At 37.9% G+C, this 18,222-nt stretch overlaps 2 protein-coding genes across 4 annotated transcripts in view; one reads left to right on the forward strand and one right to left on the reverse strand.

Moving 5' to 3' along the window:
- The window catches only part of Mmp2 (Matrix metalloproteinase 2), a 103,763-nt gene that overhangs the window by 71,598 nt on the left and 13,943 nt on the right, over positions 1-18,222 (forward strand). For all 3 annotated transcript variants that reach the window (XM_071721662.1, XM_071721664.1, XM_071721665.1), the window contains one exon: positions 1,584-1,742. In XM_071721662.1, coding sequence (XP_071577763.1) covers positions 1,584-1,742 — 159 coding nt within the window. The remainder of the gene's footprint in view (positions 1-1,583; positions 1,743-18,222) is intronic.
- Positions 6,452-9,382, reverse strand: LOC139782654 (uncharacterized). The gene is made up of 3 exons (XM_071721666.1): positions 9,148-9,382; positions 7,335-7,637; positions 6,452-7,055 (listed from the first exon to the last, which is right to left on the reverse strand). Exons 1-3 carry the CDS (start codon positions 9,213-9,215, stop codon positions 6,785-6,787), a joined length of 642 nt encoding a protein of 213 aa, XP_071577767.1. The 5' UTR covers positions 9,216-9,382; the 3' UTR covers positions 6,452-6,784.

Consider the following 18,222-nt stretch of genomic DNA (forward strand, 5'->3'; position numbering starts at 1 on the left):
GGGTATCCTCAGTAATTCGTAAACACCTTTATCTACGTTTTATACGTTTCATACGTTTATTATCGCTTTGTGTCGCCAATGGGACTTTATGTTCATACTGCGCTTGAATGAATGAAGGTATCTCGGGACATATAACAGCTTCTACTGGATCTTTGACAAATGCTTGAGATCTTTTACGGAAAAATTAGAAAGAGAAGTGTTGTGAATTTTTATCGCTCTTGGATGAATTTTAAATCTTTATGCTGAATTTTTTAAATATATACATATACATAATTTTTTATATGTACAGAAATTTCATATATTTTTATGTAAATATATTTTATAATCTTTTAGGTTTTTCCTTTTGTAATAATGTTGTATGGACTCACAGGTTTTTTATGACAACTGAATTTTATGCAAAATGTATGGTATGGCTGGAGATTTCTCGCGAAATTTTGGTATCAAGATACCGCGGATTTTTCTCTGCGATACAAGCAACGATTCGCTATACTATCAATTTTTCCGGCGACAGTAACCCTCCCTCCTCGAATCGGCGATCGCTTTACGGTCCTAACCCATATCTGGGAAAGTAGTTTCTCGATGCGGGTCGAAATCGAATCGGAGCGAAGCGAAACGAAACGAAATGGAGGCGGAGATTCCGCGGCGGTGGCGGCGGCGGTGGCAATTCCCGATGGAATTGCCCGGAAAACTCGGCACGCGAACGCGAAAAAGTTTCGGTACGCTTTTCTCTACCATGACACGATATCTTTGGAGACCGTAAAAAATAAGGATGAAGATATCAAGGATAAAAAAATTTTGAGCATTTTTACAAAAAATACATATTTAAAAGGACATTGCGTCCAAGTTGATTAAAAAAAAATGCAAGTTTATTTTTACCAATATAGATTAACTTTAATTTTGGTTTAACTTACTTTTTATCTTTTTTTAGTTCTAAAAATTAGTTAAAGTTAATCCGCGATTGATAAAATTAAGTTTTAGACAAATATTACTATTTGAATAATTTTATAAAGGACTACACCATCAAATATTATTTTATCTTTCAAAAAAATAGGCAGCCTCTTTTTCTAAAAATAGAAAACTGAGATATCAGATTGTAATTGATTTATATATTTTTATTATAAGAAGCTATTGTTTTGTTCTTAATTCATTAAAAATGAGAACCCGAAAAATGTACTCCAATTAATGTTATCCACTAATTTTATCTAATTACACTAATAACCGTTGCTTCCAAGTTGATTTTTAATTTGATAAATATTTTCTGATAAATGTATATTTCAAACAAAAACAAGAAAGAGAGTAATACATTAAATAAATTACACTGATATATAATAGACAATTTCAATTGTTTTGTATAACCAACCAATCTCGCTTTAATAAAATAACGTTTGCCATGTTGCGTTTCTACCCTCGCGAAATATTTGCGAGATGCAATGTATATAAAGAAATCATGAGCCTCGCGAATCTGTATGCGACTCTTGTCTCGCATACCCGCAAGTATTGCGGTTGACATAAACCGAGGTGCACCGTGCGCGGATAAAGACGGGCTCGCGGGGGTCTTGAATATATTTCTGCGCTTCTTTCAGGCACCAGCCTGTTCGCGGTGGCCGCTCATGAATTCGGCCATTCCCTGGGATTGGCGCACAGCTCGGTCCAAGGTGCCCTTATGTATCCCTGGTACCAGGGACTGAGCCCCAACTACGAGCTGCCGGAGGACGACCGCCACGGGATTCAGCAGATGTACGGTAAGTTGTTTTCCTTCGCCGCGTTAATACTTGCTAATGCTCGATTAAGTATTATAAATTGGTATTAAATTTGAGTCGCGTAAATTGTGGAGATCCGAGAACAAGAGAAAACCCTGATGAGATTAAGTTAAAATAACATCTTAAAAAGTATTTTTATAAATTTAAAATCGAATGCGAAGGAAAGAAAATTACGATAAACTGTATCGCATTAATATTGCCAAGTTAATACTGCTAATACTGTTAATTATGAATTTAAAAAACGAAAACAGAAAAGCCAAAGTTATTAAAAGTGAATATAATTATAATTAATTATAATGAACTGTAATGCTGAAGAAAAAATTTCATTATAAGCTTTGAGAAAGATTCAAAATATTAGGGTGTTACATTAAGGCCAGTTTACACACGCAATGATTATTAGTGGCACCAATCGACTAACGCCAGTAAAAATGCAAGTGTAAATAACTCTTGATACAAACTGGCGCTAGTAATGTGGCATTTACTGGCGGTTATTGGCCAAAACGTATAACCTCAAAATTTGAAGTTATATGCTTGCTGTCATTTACTATGTGTTTAATAAATGTTAAATATTTTCCATATTATACGCCAATCACTGTGTAAATACTTGTGAGTTTGCCAGTCGGTTTCTGGCGCCAATGAATGCCAGTCAGTTGGCGCCACTAATCATTGCGTGTGAAAACTGGCCTTTAGTCTTTGCGAAGCAAAAGCAAACGGAAACAGGAGCAGGAGTCATCCCCGTCGTACCGCACGATTAGTATTCGTCCGCGGCTTCGCAGCCTCGTTCTCCAGAATGTCTTCGTATTCACGCGGTGTGAATCGAACGAGCGGGATGTGCGAGCGGTTTATCTCGATCGTAAAACTTTCGGTGAGCGGCGATATAGTACCAGGCGAGATTTATAGCGCGCGTTATCGGCGTGGGATCGCGGCGTAGCGCGAGAGGCGGGCGAGCGCCGCTCGTGCAGTGTTTCAATTTCGGAATTTTGAGCACGCTGTGTGCGCGAGATAACCACGGGCATTAAGGCGATACCGTTGCAGTCGGCTCGGGCTCGTAATGCGCGACATAACGCTTGGCGTGTCGGCCGGCAATCGAGTATATTAGAAAAGTTGTTTGCTCTTTATGACCCGGTAAGCCTGGTGAGAGTATAGAGGCACGTACAGAGTAATTTGGCGAAGGTGGGACCTGTAATGGACGATATAAATTCCCCGGTCAAGTTCCTCCAGTCTCCGGTTTCAATATTTTGTCAAAGGGAAATATTAGGCATTTTTTTTCTTCTAAAATTCAATAAATTTTAAAGATGCACTTATAATTGAACTATATGCATTTGAAGGGTACAAGGAAAGAACGATCAAAGTCTTTTTGTCTTTATCTGATCACGTTATCTTGTGACATTTTCAAAAAACTTTGATAATTCTTATCTCTGTCTCGAGCAAGAACAGTTATTCATTGGAATAAGGTCGAAAGATATCGTGCTGAGAAAGAACAATCATAGTCCACGTGCTTGTGGGGAAGATGCCTTTATTTAATTAATGCAAACTATACGCATATTTCGAAGAATTAAATAAAATTAAGTAAAAAATATATTAAATTATATATATAATAATTTTTTAAGCAGAAATTTAGTTTTGAAGTGAATGCGCATATAGTCAACGGCAATCTTGGCAACTTCGCCTATGCTAAAGTTAAGCGCGAAATATGTTCGATGCTGAGCTATATCGCGTTACGTTCCCATTGTTGGAATTACCCCGCGTGATTTTGTCGTGCGCATAACGGAATCACAACTTGAGCACGTCGAAATTGCTTTAATCGCGCAGTCATGGGAAACAGCTTAGTTATATTCACCCAGCCAAACTGCACGCGAAAATCTACCGTCCGTTATACGGGGTGTCGAGAATGTCGGAGTGATATACATTGTTACCTAAATGCGCGTTGAAACTGTAAATAGAATTATTCCTTTTAAAATTATCCTTTTTTTTATCAATCTTTATTAGAGCGAGAACCTTACTCCGAACTTGCTGTGAAATATATGCGACACGCTGCAAAGTGGAATGAAAACAGAAGGGTAGGTCGAGGTTGAGACACCCTGGCTCTTTAATCGAGATTATACCGGGCATCGGTGCGCCAGCTACATCGGAAATTTGAATTTCGAGCAAGGATCTATATCTCGCAGTACAGTTTCGCAGTAGATAGGGCACTTTATAGTCCGGCGACGGGGTAAAGTTGGCCTTTCAGTAGCAAACTCGTTCGATAGTCAGCCGCCGCGCCGCATAGCGAAACGCAGTTGCGCCCGCCGAATACTTGGTCGCCATAGCATCCCTACGGCGTTTAATGCACACCTGTGAGGCGTGTGAAAATGCTGAAAAATGTAGGGACGCACGGAAAGAGCGCGTAAACGAAAAGTAAACGCGCGAGAGAGCCCATTGTTCGAGTATTTTCTTTGTTTCACAGAATAAACAACAACCGAGAAATTCTCTTCGCGAGTTTCTTGGATCTTATTTTAAATGTCAATCTTATATATTTTACTTCCAATCTTATATATATATATAGAGGAAAGTCCCCTATTATGAGACAGGATCCTAATATGAGATATGTTAAGCTAAAAGGCCCTATATAGGCCCCATCTGTTGATCCCACCATGAAAAAACTCCGCCATCTCATATTAGGATCCTATCTCATAATAGGGGACTTTCCTCTATATATATATATATATATATATATATATACTTTTAAACTTTTATTAATATTATGAAAATATTATTGAGTAAATTAATATTCGAATAAATAAAAATTCCTGATCTGTCTGCCAATATCAAAGCAGAAACGTAAAAATTTTCCTCTACGGTATACATTCTAACATTTAACGGTGCTGCGAGCTTAAAGCTGCCACTAAGAGCGACGATAAAAATGATATATTATATATCGTTGGAATAAAATTGCTAGAAGGACAACACGAACGAGCTTCCGGCCTGTTGCGACGTTTGAAATAGAGAGGAGCTTCGATCCGCTGGTTTTTACGTGGCTGACTTTATGACGTAATGTTGTAAAACAAGGAATGCAGATATGTTGTACGTGCGGTGAAAATATACATTTCCTTGGAACGCGTTTTGTTCCGCATTTCCTGGCTTTTGACGTTTGAAATAAATCTTGCAAGAAGTTTTATATGATTTTCTAAATCTTTTCTTTTACCTTTGAGCTCGCGTTATTACTTATATTACTCGCAACATTGGATTTTTCAAATTCTTTCTGAATTTCCGAGTGCAATTTAAAGTACCAATCCCGCTTGTCTATTTTTATAATCGTCACGTTAAAAAGCCGCAATAAATTATAGCAACTACGATAATGGTCATTGCGTCTTAATAAATCATCTAAAAATTATATTTTTACTTATTTACTTAATTACACAGTATTAAAAATTTGATTGGTCCGTCTATTTGAAAACAATAAAAACACAAAGATCACCGATACATCGTCCTACGTACCTATCTCCGAGCTGCATGCGAGACTGCATCTTGCACGATGATGCACTGTCGCTCTCGTTACGGGCCGTCCGCTCTTTTCGGTTACACGGAGGCCGGGGGTGAAATGAAACGTGAATAAAATATAAAGAATGACCGGGTTTCGCGCGCTACTCATCCCCCGTCATCCCGCGGGGTACAGGGGGGCGTACCATCGGGATGGTGATTTAGTGTACTGCGGCAGAGCTTTGCCGGGGTGGTGGTTCTCCGGAGGATGGCGAATGTATTTTGATTCTCCCGCCCCCTCCCCCTGCCTGTGCCTCCTCTACCTGTTATCTGTTATTCTCGTTTTCTATCTGTCTATCAGCGTTATCCTTTCCGCCTTGATCTTTCCGCGCGCGCTCGCTTGTTTCGTGCTGCGCTGCATCTGGGAAATTCCGTGCAAGAGGCGAGCCAACGTAGCGGAAAGGTGATTTTTACTTACGAAAAACGTTTATTTAGTGTCACAAAATACGAAGGTTCCTTATTTTCGATCCTTCAGAATAATAGCTTTTTATCGTAGACGGAAAATTACTAAATTTATTTACGTATAAAGTTATAATTTGCTACTAATTATCGCGATGATATATTACTTTAATTTAAAAAGTGTACAGCCTAACTTAAGTCTAATTTAATCTTAATTTGAAATAATATTTAATGATCTAATTTTTACCATATCGGTATATTGCTTTTCGATTAAGTAGGTTTGCCCGAAAATAAATGCACATAACGATTAAAAAACGACTCGAGTGCTTTGTACAGACGTCTCGCTAGCGCATCGTTCTTCGTTTTTCACTCGCGACCTCCCATTTCTAGTTTACTCCGTTTCGTCCCGTACATTCTCCCCGGTTGCTGTCGGTTGTAAACGTATTACATGCGCCGCGTAGCACGGGGAGGAGAGAGCGCGAATGCGAACGAGGGCTCGCATTTGTCTTCTCTGAAAGGATCCGCCATTGACGGATGCATTTGCTTTTGCGCTGCGGCGCGCTTCTCTGCTCGTCGCATTGTCGAATGCAAACAGCGCGACAGTGGGAATCAGCTTAGTCTCGTTCGCCATAATGGAGAAAGGGATCTTATTCGCGGCGTAATTGCGGTGCTTCCGCTACCGTTTGGATGTTCCGTTTCGTTATTCGTTTCACGATTAAATAAATCGAGAATAAGTCCGAGAATTAGATGCAAAATAGAAATTTCAATTAGAATAGTCATATTATTTAATATTTAATAATTATATTGTTATTTAACATTTAACAAAGAGGTCAAAGTGGCTGATAGAAGTATCTGTAAATTGAAAAAAAATTATTATCGAAGTTTCTTATGAAGTTTTAAAGTTTTTAACGTCAGAAAAGACAAAATTCCACTTTAATCGTAAGTAATTAACATCGTGTTTTAAAAGAAATTGCAAAACATTTTATTATTTGTAAGGGTTTTTTTTTCAATTTCACGTAATCATCTAGAAAAACTTACAAGAATGATAGATTTAAAAAATATTTTGTCACTAAATTTACAAACGTACAAATGATATCTATCTAAACTTAACGAAAGGCGGAGGTCGCACTCCTCTTTCGCGTTTTCAGTACATTCTTGAGTTTTTGGACGGTCACGGTAAGCTGGCGAACTTGTGCCTGTAGATGCTTTATGTTATCGTTGTCCTCCTTCAGCTCCTCCATCGCTACCTCCCAGACGATCTTCGCCTCTGCCGGCACTTTCGAGATCTCGTCCCAGTTGACGCTCTTGAGGTAGCGCACATACTTGATCGGCTGTTCCTTCATCTCCTCCTTCGGCAACATGTGAACACGACGTCCCCTTGAAAAAGAGAGCAGCGCGCTCGTCATACGATATCGCCGATATCGGGAAATCTCGAAGCTAAATTATTACGATACGATCGGCGCCAGAGATCAATCATCAGATTGCTTATTCAATTTCGGGAGAGATTAAACGCGAATTACGAAAGCTCTAATTAAAATACCAGGATTCAGGAGATGCGTTTTTTAATAAAAGTTCCAGGGAACTATTTGTTTAAATTGTCAATCGATTGTCACTTTATTTTAGACGAATAATTACAAAGATCAATTATCTTCTTACCTCGTGATGGTCGGTCTTCTGATCGACGACGGTAACGAACGTAATATCGGCGAGGATGGTCGTTCGGTTTCTGGTTCTCTCTGCGGTGATGATCGATCCACTTCTGCGGCTTTCGCGATCGAGTCGGTGCAGGAAGTTGGCGCCAATTCCAAAGTCGGAACGGCATTGTCCATCAGAATGAAGCCTGCGGAGCAAGCTTGCGAGAAATGATGCGAGCACAGTGACAATTGTGCGGGCACGTCCTCGTTAGTCTCGCTGATCGCATCCAACCACTTCTTCCAGCGATTCTTGTTCTCGGGAAATCTGAGGATCGGAGAGTGACGGCGTAAAAATTGTTTCGTGTTTTTATTTTTGTCTTTCTAGGTCTTTTTTAAAGCTTCTTTAGACTTTTCTATGCGCGACATCGTGATCTATAACGATCCTGTGCGCAGATTTATGAACGAAGAGCGACCAACAATTATTTGGATTACATTTGAACGTGTATAATGTTTAGAGAATAGAATTTACGAAGCAACTTTATAATAATTTTGAAAGTTTACAAAATCCGCAATAAATTCTTTACAATGATTTAATAAGAATGCTTATTGGTCCATTAAAATTTAAATCAATTATCGATTTAAGTATTTGGATTTACTGTTCCAACTAGGAAGTGTGTTTTAAAGACCGACAAAAAATCGGCGCGCAGTTTACTGAGCTTGGAAAAAATTGTACGAAATTCACACAATATTATTATTAGGCTACCAAAAGATCCAGAGTACAAACCGTAAAATGACGATTTTTTTCTAATTGATTGTATAACGGTCGTGTTTCATTTATTATTATTGTTCATAATAATTAATTAAATTATTAAAGTACATTTTTATTTAAAAAAGTGAAAAAGAAATGAGTTTTAGGGACGATTTAATAATAAATTTTTTGATTGAGCAGATTCGATGTTTGAAGGTGACTTCGATTAAACTGTGATTTACTTAATCAGTAATTAATTTAACCATCGTTTGCTGCAAACTTCCATAATTCGTTACTTCTAATTGAATTTTCTTTTCTGTACATTAAACGGAAAAAAGCATTGTAAAATTCTATTCAAGAAAATAATATAGATACTGTTCAATGAATTAATTGCTGATTAAGTTAATCGGAGTTTGGTCGAAATCGACCTAAAGAGCTAACACTTTACAGCTCGAAACATTTTTTTTATTAGACCAAAAAGATATGGCAACCGTAGGATCACCACTTTTAGTTCTGGCAAAATTCTGCAAGAGAGAAGGATATACATTCACTGTCGCTTTCTCTTTCTTTCTGTCTCTTTTCTATCTCTTTCTTTTTTTATTTCCCTTGCTTTTGCCAAGAAATGGCGAACCAATCAAAAGCTACCGTATGGCCAGACTCTAGTGGAAATTTGAAGTCACTAGATAATCTAGTGACTTTATTTATTTATTTTTATTTGAGAAAAATACAGGCCTTGGCAGTGCCATCTGGCCGATCTACTTTAATGGGAATTGCTATTGCTGCGTCATCTCTGATAATTCCATGCACAATACTTTTTCTCTTTTTCTTTTTTTTCTTTTTCTGTTTGTCTCTCTGCTATTTTTAATTTATATCGAATCGTAAGATTACAAAGACAAAATCGGATATTACTATACGAAATTTCATACATCATTATTGATCTGTGTCTAAATACAAAGTAGCTTCCCAGATTACCTATATCTATCGAGGTACGTTACTACGCATGCGCGCACCGAGATGCGCGTATACATTATACATCCACACATATTGTACATTATACGCACACGCATGCGCCGTACTTGAGTCTTACATGTCAGACGGTATCTCCTGCGCGTCTTCGGAATGTTGCCTGCAGAGAAAGCAACTCATCGAGGCCATCTCGAGGCTCGTATGATGCACAACGTCGCTTCCACGATTGATGGTACGATCCAAGTCATGAACGCAGATCAACGCGGACTGACGACCGTACTAAAGCGAGAGATCCTCGATGCGCGTCGTCTTCGTCTCACACTGACACGCCATTGGTTGCGCTCGCCGCTGCTCCGACCGACATGTCAGAACACTGCACCGCGGTGATGGAAACTGGCGCGATATTCGAATGAGCAATTCTCTAACTTAAGAATGAAAAGAAAGAGAGAGAGAAAGAAAGAACAGAAGAAAAAATGATGATTTTGGTTTCAATATCATAAAACAAAGAGATATAATAAATAAATAAATTTATTTATAAATTAACTTTAATTAAATTAAAATTGTAAATTTTTGATTGTAAATCTTGACATTTTTTTTCAAGAATTTTTATAAAAATTATAGAAAAAATTTTTTAATTTTTTAATTGTATATCTATAATATGAATTACATTAGATATCCCAATAATATCAGGAAAATCATAAAATCACTATAATATGTCACAAAATTCATTTGCTTTGATTTTCGTGTATGAATAACAGAAGAAAAGCGATTTTATTTTATTCGCTCTTCGGAAGAGAATCCAATATCTTTTGAAACCCCACTTGCAAAAGCGACCTGGTCTCTCAAAGGATTTTTTCAACCATAAAGCGCGCAATGATTCTACACGTATACAAAAATTGGTCGGTGTAAAACTTTTGTGAGGGGGTAATAAAATACACACGATACGTGCGTCACGCGAAATATTTACGACGGCCGATGCTTGCGCGTGTGAATCCAGAAAGATGTGCCCGGGATACGGGAACACTACGAGCAACGCGCGAAAGGAATCCCAAAATAGATCGCGTGCATGCCGATCCTACGTTTTATTTTTGACTATACAACTCGTTCGCGCTTCGCTTCCCCGTTTCCTATTGTTTACGGCATCAATATTTGCGCGCAGCGTAGCAAAAATTACGTGGTGACCCGTGCGGAGAGAAATAAACGTGAGGAAAAAAAAGGAAATGCTGTTGCGGAATCAAACAACAGCATTTTGCATTACAATCGTCGCGCGAAGAATCGCGATTCGCTTGACTTCTCTCGAATTATAAACGAAAAGTGTTTTCTACTCTTGGCAAAGAAGAACAAGGCGGGAACTACAGGCGGACTTTACAACTTAAGAGAGTTACTAAGGTGACAAGAAAGGTTCTGCACATTGTAGTAACTTCTAATCCGACGTGCCCAGTTTTCCTCTACTCTGTAGTTTTGAAATTGCTTGCCCTCATAATCGATTATGTCCATACATTTTAGAGGTAAAGAATAATATCTCCTATTTTTGGAATTAGAGTTAATACTTTTTCCAATAGATCAAGAGTTTAACTTGTATAATAGTGAAGGATCTTATGTCCATTATTACTAGTTCCTAAGATACAATGTTTAGAAAAAGTATTGGAAATTTTCATAGAAATAATAAACTTTAAATCATGTTTTCTCTAAATTTCTAATAATGGAGATAGTAGATACAATTCTTTACCTTTAATCTAAAGTACAGATATATAAGCATTTTTCGCGGCGGAATTAATTTCGCAAAAATGCATTTGTAATACAAATAAAATAAGTTACATATTGAGTTTCGTTATTAAGATAATTCTAGGAGAAATTCAACAATTTTTAATTTTTTTGACGTATCTATCGTTGAATATGTATAACGTAAAATACTTTGCACGTTTTTCCTTTATTGAATTAATTTGTTCGAGGATGTCAGTTCCACGTTAATCGAATCACCGAGGAAACTTTAACTTTATGTGGACGATAGTACCTCCAAATTCAATAAGAGAACTAACTATACATGATTTCGTTCAGCCTTTATGAGTCACATTACATAGAAAGTCTTGCAATCGTCGTAAATATTAAAAGGTATAAATATAGTTAAACAAATATCGTCCGTGTTTCGTTCTCTTTCTCCGTGTGCGACCTGTGTTCCATCATTCGTTGTAGTACCCGCGAACAGTACAGTTGGAACCCCGAGGTACTAACAACCGCACTCGCGATCGCCAGTCCAGGAGATCCATCTTCGTCACGTGTCAATTTTTCGCGAAGTTACAGCATCCGCAAAATTACGCGCGCGTGTTCGTTTTATGAATGAGGGCGTCACGGGTGAGAGTAGGGGGAGAATGGGATAGGTCTCGTGCCTACTATGCGCGTAGTAGCCTAGTAGCGCGTATACTTAGCTGACTCGCTCGCTTGAACGAGTCTCGCTGTCGCTTCGTGCGACGGTAGTGCCTCACTATAAGTCTGTTCTATAGCTGAACTTCTTACACAGTTCATCTTTTCTTTTTTTCTCTTCAATTAACGTGAAAAGACAAAGAGGAAAGATAAACCGTGCAAGAAGTTTAGCTAAAAAGAACGTTCCCCGATATTTCCAATCGGATAAAATCGCCGCGAGTTGCGACGAATCGCGTACTTATAAATGTCGAAAGTTTCGCACATCCGATGGATCTGGAATCGATTTCGTTTGCGAGATATGGTTGATTTATTTTAGGAAGATTATTACATGATTTATTTGTGTGATTTATTTTAGAAAGATTTATTCTAGGAAGCACTATATATCTCGTAAGAAAATGGAACGGTCGCTTATTTTAAAGTTGAAATTATTAATAATAAACGACGTGATAGAAATTACGATATCTTTTGCATATCTTTTACATATACTTTCAATAGCGAAGAATGCAAGCAGCTGGCACAGACAGCATACAGAGGCTGAAATTTTGAAGTTTGCGTTCGATAAACTTGGAATCGTGCAGCTCTGGCAGACAGTTCGCGAGATATAGTCGAATTGTATAGTCGATATGAAACGCTCTTATAAAATTGAGGACAAAATAACCATATCATTAAAATCGTAATTGTTTCCTGTGTACTGCCGTCCCTACGTCCCGCGTTCTTTATGATATACAAATGGAGCTTTGCTCGCCGTGTACAAGAATATCAAAATAGTTTAAAACAAGATTGGTTGAAAATAGAAGGATCTTGCTTTATTAGAATAATCGAAGTAATTACTTCCATCAATTTTTTCCCTGAAACTAATCTGAGGAAAAGGCAAGAAAATAAGAGTATCAGTCACATTATTACAATTGTGTTCTTAGTTCGGTATTCATATTAGGATCTCATATTTAAGATCGTCTTAAGTATAATCTTAAGATGTTATGAACCAATCACATGAGCCAAAGCACATTATAGCATCTTAAGATTGTACTTAAGACGATCTTAAATGATAAGAGCCGACTATGAGTACCGGCCTTAGAATTATGTAAAAGTGTATTCTATTATAAATGACAGAAATGGTAAAAGATCTAGAAGTATATTTTTAAAGTTATACATACTGGATTCTTTGTTTATTATCCAAAATTTAAATTCCGTACATGTATAGAATATTTATTATATAATTGTACAAATTTATGCATACTCATAAATCCGTCGGTTGTAACATTTGTCCAAAGAACTTCTCGACGATATATTTTCTTGAGTGAAGTCTCGCAGAACCGCATTTCCACGGGATTCTGCGTTTACTCTTGCCGCTTGCATTCCCGTGGCGCGGTGAAACTCGCGCCCGAATTCTTCTCTTCGTTCGTCGCGGCGTCGCCGGCTTTGTTTCATCCATTCTCTCTTCCTCTGAAAACCAACGAGCGGATGTTTCCGACAGATCGGCCGTTCTCGTCCCACCGCGCCGCGGCGCCGTTGCCTTCCAGGGATGAAAGCGAGCAGGAGTCTCTCTCCATTACCCTCAAGCTTCATTCTTTTTCGTCGGATTACGCGGAAACGCGAGCCGCCTGCTTTCTCCGAAAAGCACATCCGCTTGTCTTTTCTTCCGCCTTCCTCCTCCCGTGCGTGAAGAAAAATGCATTCGCAAACGCGAATCGGTGCAAACGGACCGTAATTTTCTGTCTTTGTATCGTCTGTGACATCCGCTTCGTTGATTACACGCTATCGTATCGAAACTGTACGTGTCTTCGCAATTTTTGCGAGAAATCGTGCGAAAGGAAGGGAAAACTGTTACCGAGAGGAAATTGTTTGCTCTTCGACGCTGTGATTTCACCGAATTGAATTTTGCTCGCAGTTGCGCTCAATTACGGTTTTATCATAAATTGATAAGACGTACGTTTTTGCGAGTAATTTAACAATAATGAGAATTGCTTTTGCAATCTTAATGAAAAATATTTTATAAACGTTTTAACTGTCGTATATAAAATCTCGTTTCCCTTTTGTTTTAATTCTTTCCATCTATTTTATTGTTACTTTTATATATAGGGGAGACCGGGGCAAACTCGACGCCGGGGTAAACTTGACATTAGGCTTTTTGCCAATTTAAATCTATCGTAGAAACATGCCTTTCCTACTGTAAATGCGTCTTTATGTGCCAGTATTATCAACGGAATTTGGTTACATTCTGAGTTATGCATGGTGTAATTTTTAGCGCGACATAAGCGTTTTTGATGGAAAAAGTACAATAATTTTTCTGATCTCTCAAAAATTTCTACTCTCTCATCGAGCTTTACTCTTGCGAATCTACCGGTAAGTGATTTTGATGGGAAATTTGATGCTTTATATGAATCCGATAATAGTTTTTGCATATTTTCAAAATTTTTATCTTTTTGGTGACAACAGTGAAAAACGACGTTCGGGACAAAGTCGACACCACGCCGTTTTATCGGCTACCAATAACAAACGATGCTTGTTATGCAGCTATATGACCCATGACAAATATGTGCGCACGTCTAATCGCGAATTTACTTGTATAAATTGTTTTTCAGACATGAGTTTAGATGAAAATAATTGAATGTTCAATAATTTTTGTTCTCATTATTTCCAATGATTGTTTTACTTAATTCCGAATTTTTGCACTTTCTAAATACACGATAAACAATGTATGTTTAGTTTCAGACAATAAAAAATAAGTTCTAGATCAAAATGTGTCGATTAGGCAAAGTGTCGAGTTTGCCCCGGCATTTTTCAATTTGAAAATTTGTCTTCGCGTCACTTTTCCTTTCCTGGAGGCAAAACTAAGCAACGTACAGCAAAACTTTCTTAAGCAATTTTGTACCTGAAGGAACACTCTTTAAATGTGTACTATTGAATTTGCTTGAAATATTTATTATAATTTTAATTTTATTTAATTGTTGAAAATTTTCTTTGAAAAAATCGTGTCGAGTTTGCCCCGGTCTCCCCTATATATATATAAATTTTTTTATTTTTACAATTTGTTATTTTTTTATGCAATTGTCTTCTTTTTAATGACAAGTGGACATCGGGGACCTCACGTACTGCATTTTTCCTCTTATATTGTTACTTTCTGCATGCCTGTATTCTTCAGTTATTATACGATTTTCCACGGAAAAGAAGTTTCCAGCGCAATAAACTTTATTCTCTTTTATTTCTCTCTCTCTCTCTCTCTCTCTCTCTCTCTCTCTCTCTCTCTCTCTCTCTCTCGCATCGCTTTATTACCATCGCTAGAGCGATTTACTGTTTGCAAGGAAAGGGAAGACAAATACGTTTCCGCGGAGGTGCGTGCTGAAGAAGCACACTTCCAATGAAAAAGCGGCTCCCGCGGGGAAACCCGTTAGAGGTATGCGGTCATCAGAGTATCATTTGGATCCTTCAATTATTGTGCCCCTCTCGCGTCGCCGACTCGGCGAAATCGCCTCATTAACCTATCCGAGTGGCTCTCGTCTGACATTTCTTCGTGCCTGGCATCTCCGTTACTCTTGTTCAAGGATTCCTATTTTATTAATTGTGACTTGAAAATTAATTGTGCTTCGTAAAAAGGTAGGAAGATGTTATACGTCTTGTACGAGATAGGAATTGTTAAGTTTAATTAATGTCCAATGACGGTACTTATCCCGTTATTCCGCTCGGCAACAATAAACGAGTTTGACTTAATTGCATTAATACGTTATTTCTCTCTAATATTAAAGAAAGAAAGAAAGAGAGAGAGAGAGAGAGAGAGAGAGAGAGAGAGAGAAAGCTAAAGTAAAATTATATTAAGACATCGCCTGCAGTTTAATTTCGTAAGTGCTAACGGTAATAAAAGCTGCTTTTATATTTATAATAAATAACGCGATGTCAACAAACGCGGGGGGGGGGGTGTTTTTTTTCAATTCGGCCAATTATACTTATCGATACATCTCACGATTAGCTCAAGCACTACTCTTTTTATTCTTCCATTCATTGCGTTTCTTTATAACTTGATGCGGCCGAGCGCGGTAATCTATGTTTGTTGGGAACTCTCGCGACTTCCTCTCCCCGTGAACTTCTTAATCTCGCCCTCTCGAACTTTCGAGGGATGAAAAAGAAAGAACGGGGAACGAGTTGCAACGTAGGCGGAAAGAAGTTAGGAAATCTGCAAACTTTGACGATATACGTGTACAGGGCCGTCGCCGCGCCAGCGGTAGGCGCTTGAAAACTCGAGCGATTGTTGTTGAACACGAGATAATTTCTCCTACTCCAGCTGCTGCAGCAACAACAATCCGACCAGAAGTTTACTTTACTGTAAAAACGAACGAGAGAATTTCGTCTGCAATTATTGATCCCTTGGTCTTTTTTTAAGGAAAAACATTTGGCGACTTTTTTTCTTCAGAAATTATTCAGATTTAATTTATTTAGTATTTGTAGAAATTCATGCAGGGGTTTCTCCTTTTTTTCTGAAAGTGTTTAAATTTAATTTATCTAGCATTTATTAGCTTATTTGAATTTTTTTTACATAATTTCGATATATTGAAGATTTATATAAATCTCTGTATTCTCTCTCTCTCTTCAAATAGTGTCAATTCTGTACAATCGTGATTTAAATTTATCTAAAATGTTTACGACTTGAGCTTTCGACTCTTGAAGTGAAAAAAATCGCACTCGCATTCCTAAATTGAAATAAAGCACGAATTTTCTTCAAGTGAGACCGAGGGAAAGAGGGAAGGGAATTAAAGAGGGTGTGTTATCGTATCCTACGAGTCTACAAAGTCGAAGGAAACATTCGTTCCGTAAAATACGATCGAAGTTCACGACGCGGAGGTCAAAATCGAGGAAACAACGTTTCCATAGTACGGGCATGGTTTATTCCGGGCACGAGGGCAAAGATTATTGGTACGGGCTTTCGCAAACGAAATTGCGATGGTTCCCGGGTCCGACCGGTGGTTTATGGGCGACGAGCATACGTGTCGACGGCGTACATCACGTCGATGGACTCCGGAAAAGAGTGGAGTCGTGCGTCTTTCATCTTTCGCGAGATAGTGTTTAACGTCTTATTTTACTTTACTCTGCCGCAAATTCATAATTAATCTCTAAATTTCATAGAGTAGTTTCGCCACTAATATATTAGCGTGATTGCGATAGTCATTCTAAAAGAGAGGGTTGTCACTCTGACTTGAGTGAATGCGGACATTCATAAGGTAGGAGTGAATTTTTCACTCAATTTTTAGAGCGACTGCTCTACCGGAGTTATACAATCTCAATTTAAAGCTATAGTCGTAAGTCACTATTCACTTATAGTTGCATAGCCGCGTTAACAAGGTTCAGCTTGTTGTTTATACAAGAGAGACTTAAGTTCGCAAGAGCTTCCTTAAGGTGTTTAACGCTTGGCCGCCTCTAGACACTCCCCCGCGAGAATTTACGCCTCTTTCCTGCTAGTTGGTATGCTCCTCGCAGCTGTTTTCCCACCTGCCATATATCTCCTTTACCGGTCATAAATTGGATCTGTTTGTTAAGCCTATTATGGGGTTGCTTTGATGTCAAGTAAGTTTGGGTACTCTCTTAGTCTTAAATCAAACTTTGATACCGAAGGTACTTAATTCCGTATTGTCAAGTTGCTCAGAACAGAACACACGCGGGCAAAGAGAAATCTAATTCATAGAAATTGTAAATTAATTTAAGTCCCAATTTTTTAATATCTTTATTCATAGAACAAACGTTGAATCCTGTTTAAGGTGCCAATTCATGAGACGCTGAAAATGAGCGTCAACAAGGTGAACGTGGTGATTTCGCTTTGACGCTATAGCGTCAAAGAAATGAAGTTGAATTTGTTTGTCCCAGTACAATCAACCATAGACTTTAAAATACATAAAATATTAATTATTTTCAAGTAATATCTTTAAGTAATAATATTTTATGGATATATATATATATAAATAAAATATATTATTTCTGAAGATTTTTGCTTGCTGAAAATGAGTGTCGAGCGTCAACGTGAAAAGGCACCTTTAGTAAAAGAAATATTTATTTGCCACGTATTTCCGTAATTAGAATAACGCATAAATAAAATGTTGTTTTTTTTTACAAAAAACGACATTTTATAAAACAAATGAAACTATACGATGCGGGATAGAAAACGTGGAATATCAGTGGGATAACACCGCTATACATGGGGAATTGTTAACAAACAAACTCCTATCGCTAACAAAAATAAATACGATAGCGCATGAATTTCGAGTACAAGTACGTTACAAAAGCACAGGCGGAAGATAAATTAATTATCACGCAGTAATGTATACGATGCGTTCGATAAGGACTCAATGGCGCAGCCGTACAGTAGATGTTTTCGAGGGAAAAATTTTCTTTTTCCGGGAATATATTTTGTGGAAAACAACGCGTCGTATTCGCAATCGCAATATGTCGCCAAGCAGTTAAACCAGCGAAATTGATTTACGAGGAGAATATCGATGAAATCGCGAAAACAAACATTTTCACCGCTTCATCAAAGCACCATAAATCTCGACCTACAACAGTTTTATCATGGCAAATAAACCACGACAATTCTCTCTCTCTCTCTCTCTCTCTCTCTCTCTCTCTCTCTCTCTCTCTCTCTCTCTTTCTTTCGTTCTCACTGTCTTTCTCTTTTCTTCTCGATTTCTCTATTTGAGGGGTTTATGATCTGTCCATCAGGATGGCCCGAGGCCTCCGCTCTTTGAGATAGGTACTCCTCTGCTTCTCGTTTGAAGAGAATATGGTGTTCAGAAAC

This window comes from Temnothorax nylanderi, unplaced genomic scaffold (genome assembly GCF_030848795.1).
Source record: "Temnothorax nylanderi isolate EJ_2023f unplaced genomic scaffold, tnyl_v1.0 TNYL_tig0432_pilon, whole genome shotgun sequence".
Lineage (NCBI taxonomy): Eukaryota > Metazoa > Arthropoda > Insecta > Hymenoptera > Formicidae > Temnothorax > Temnothorax nylanderi.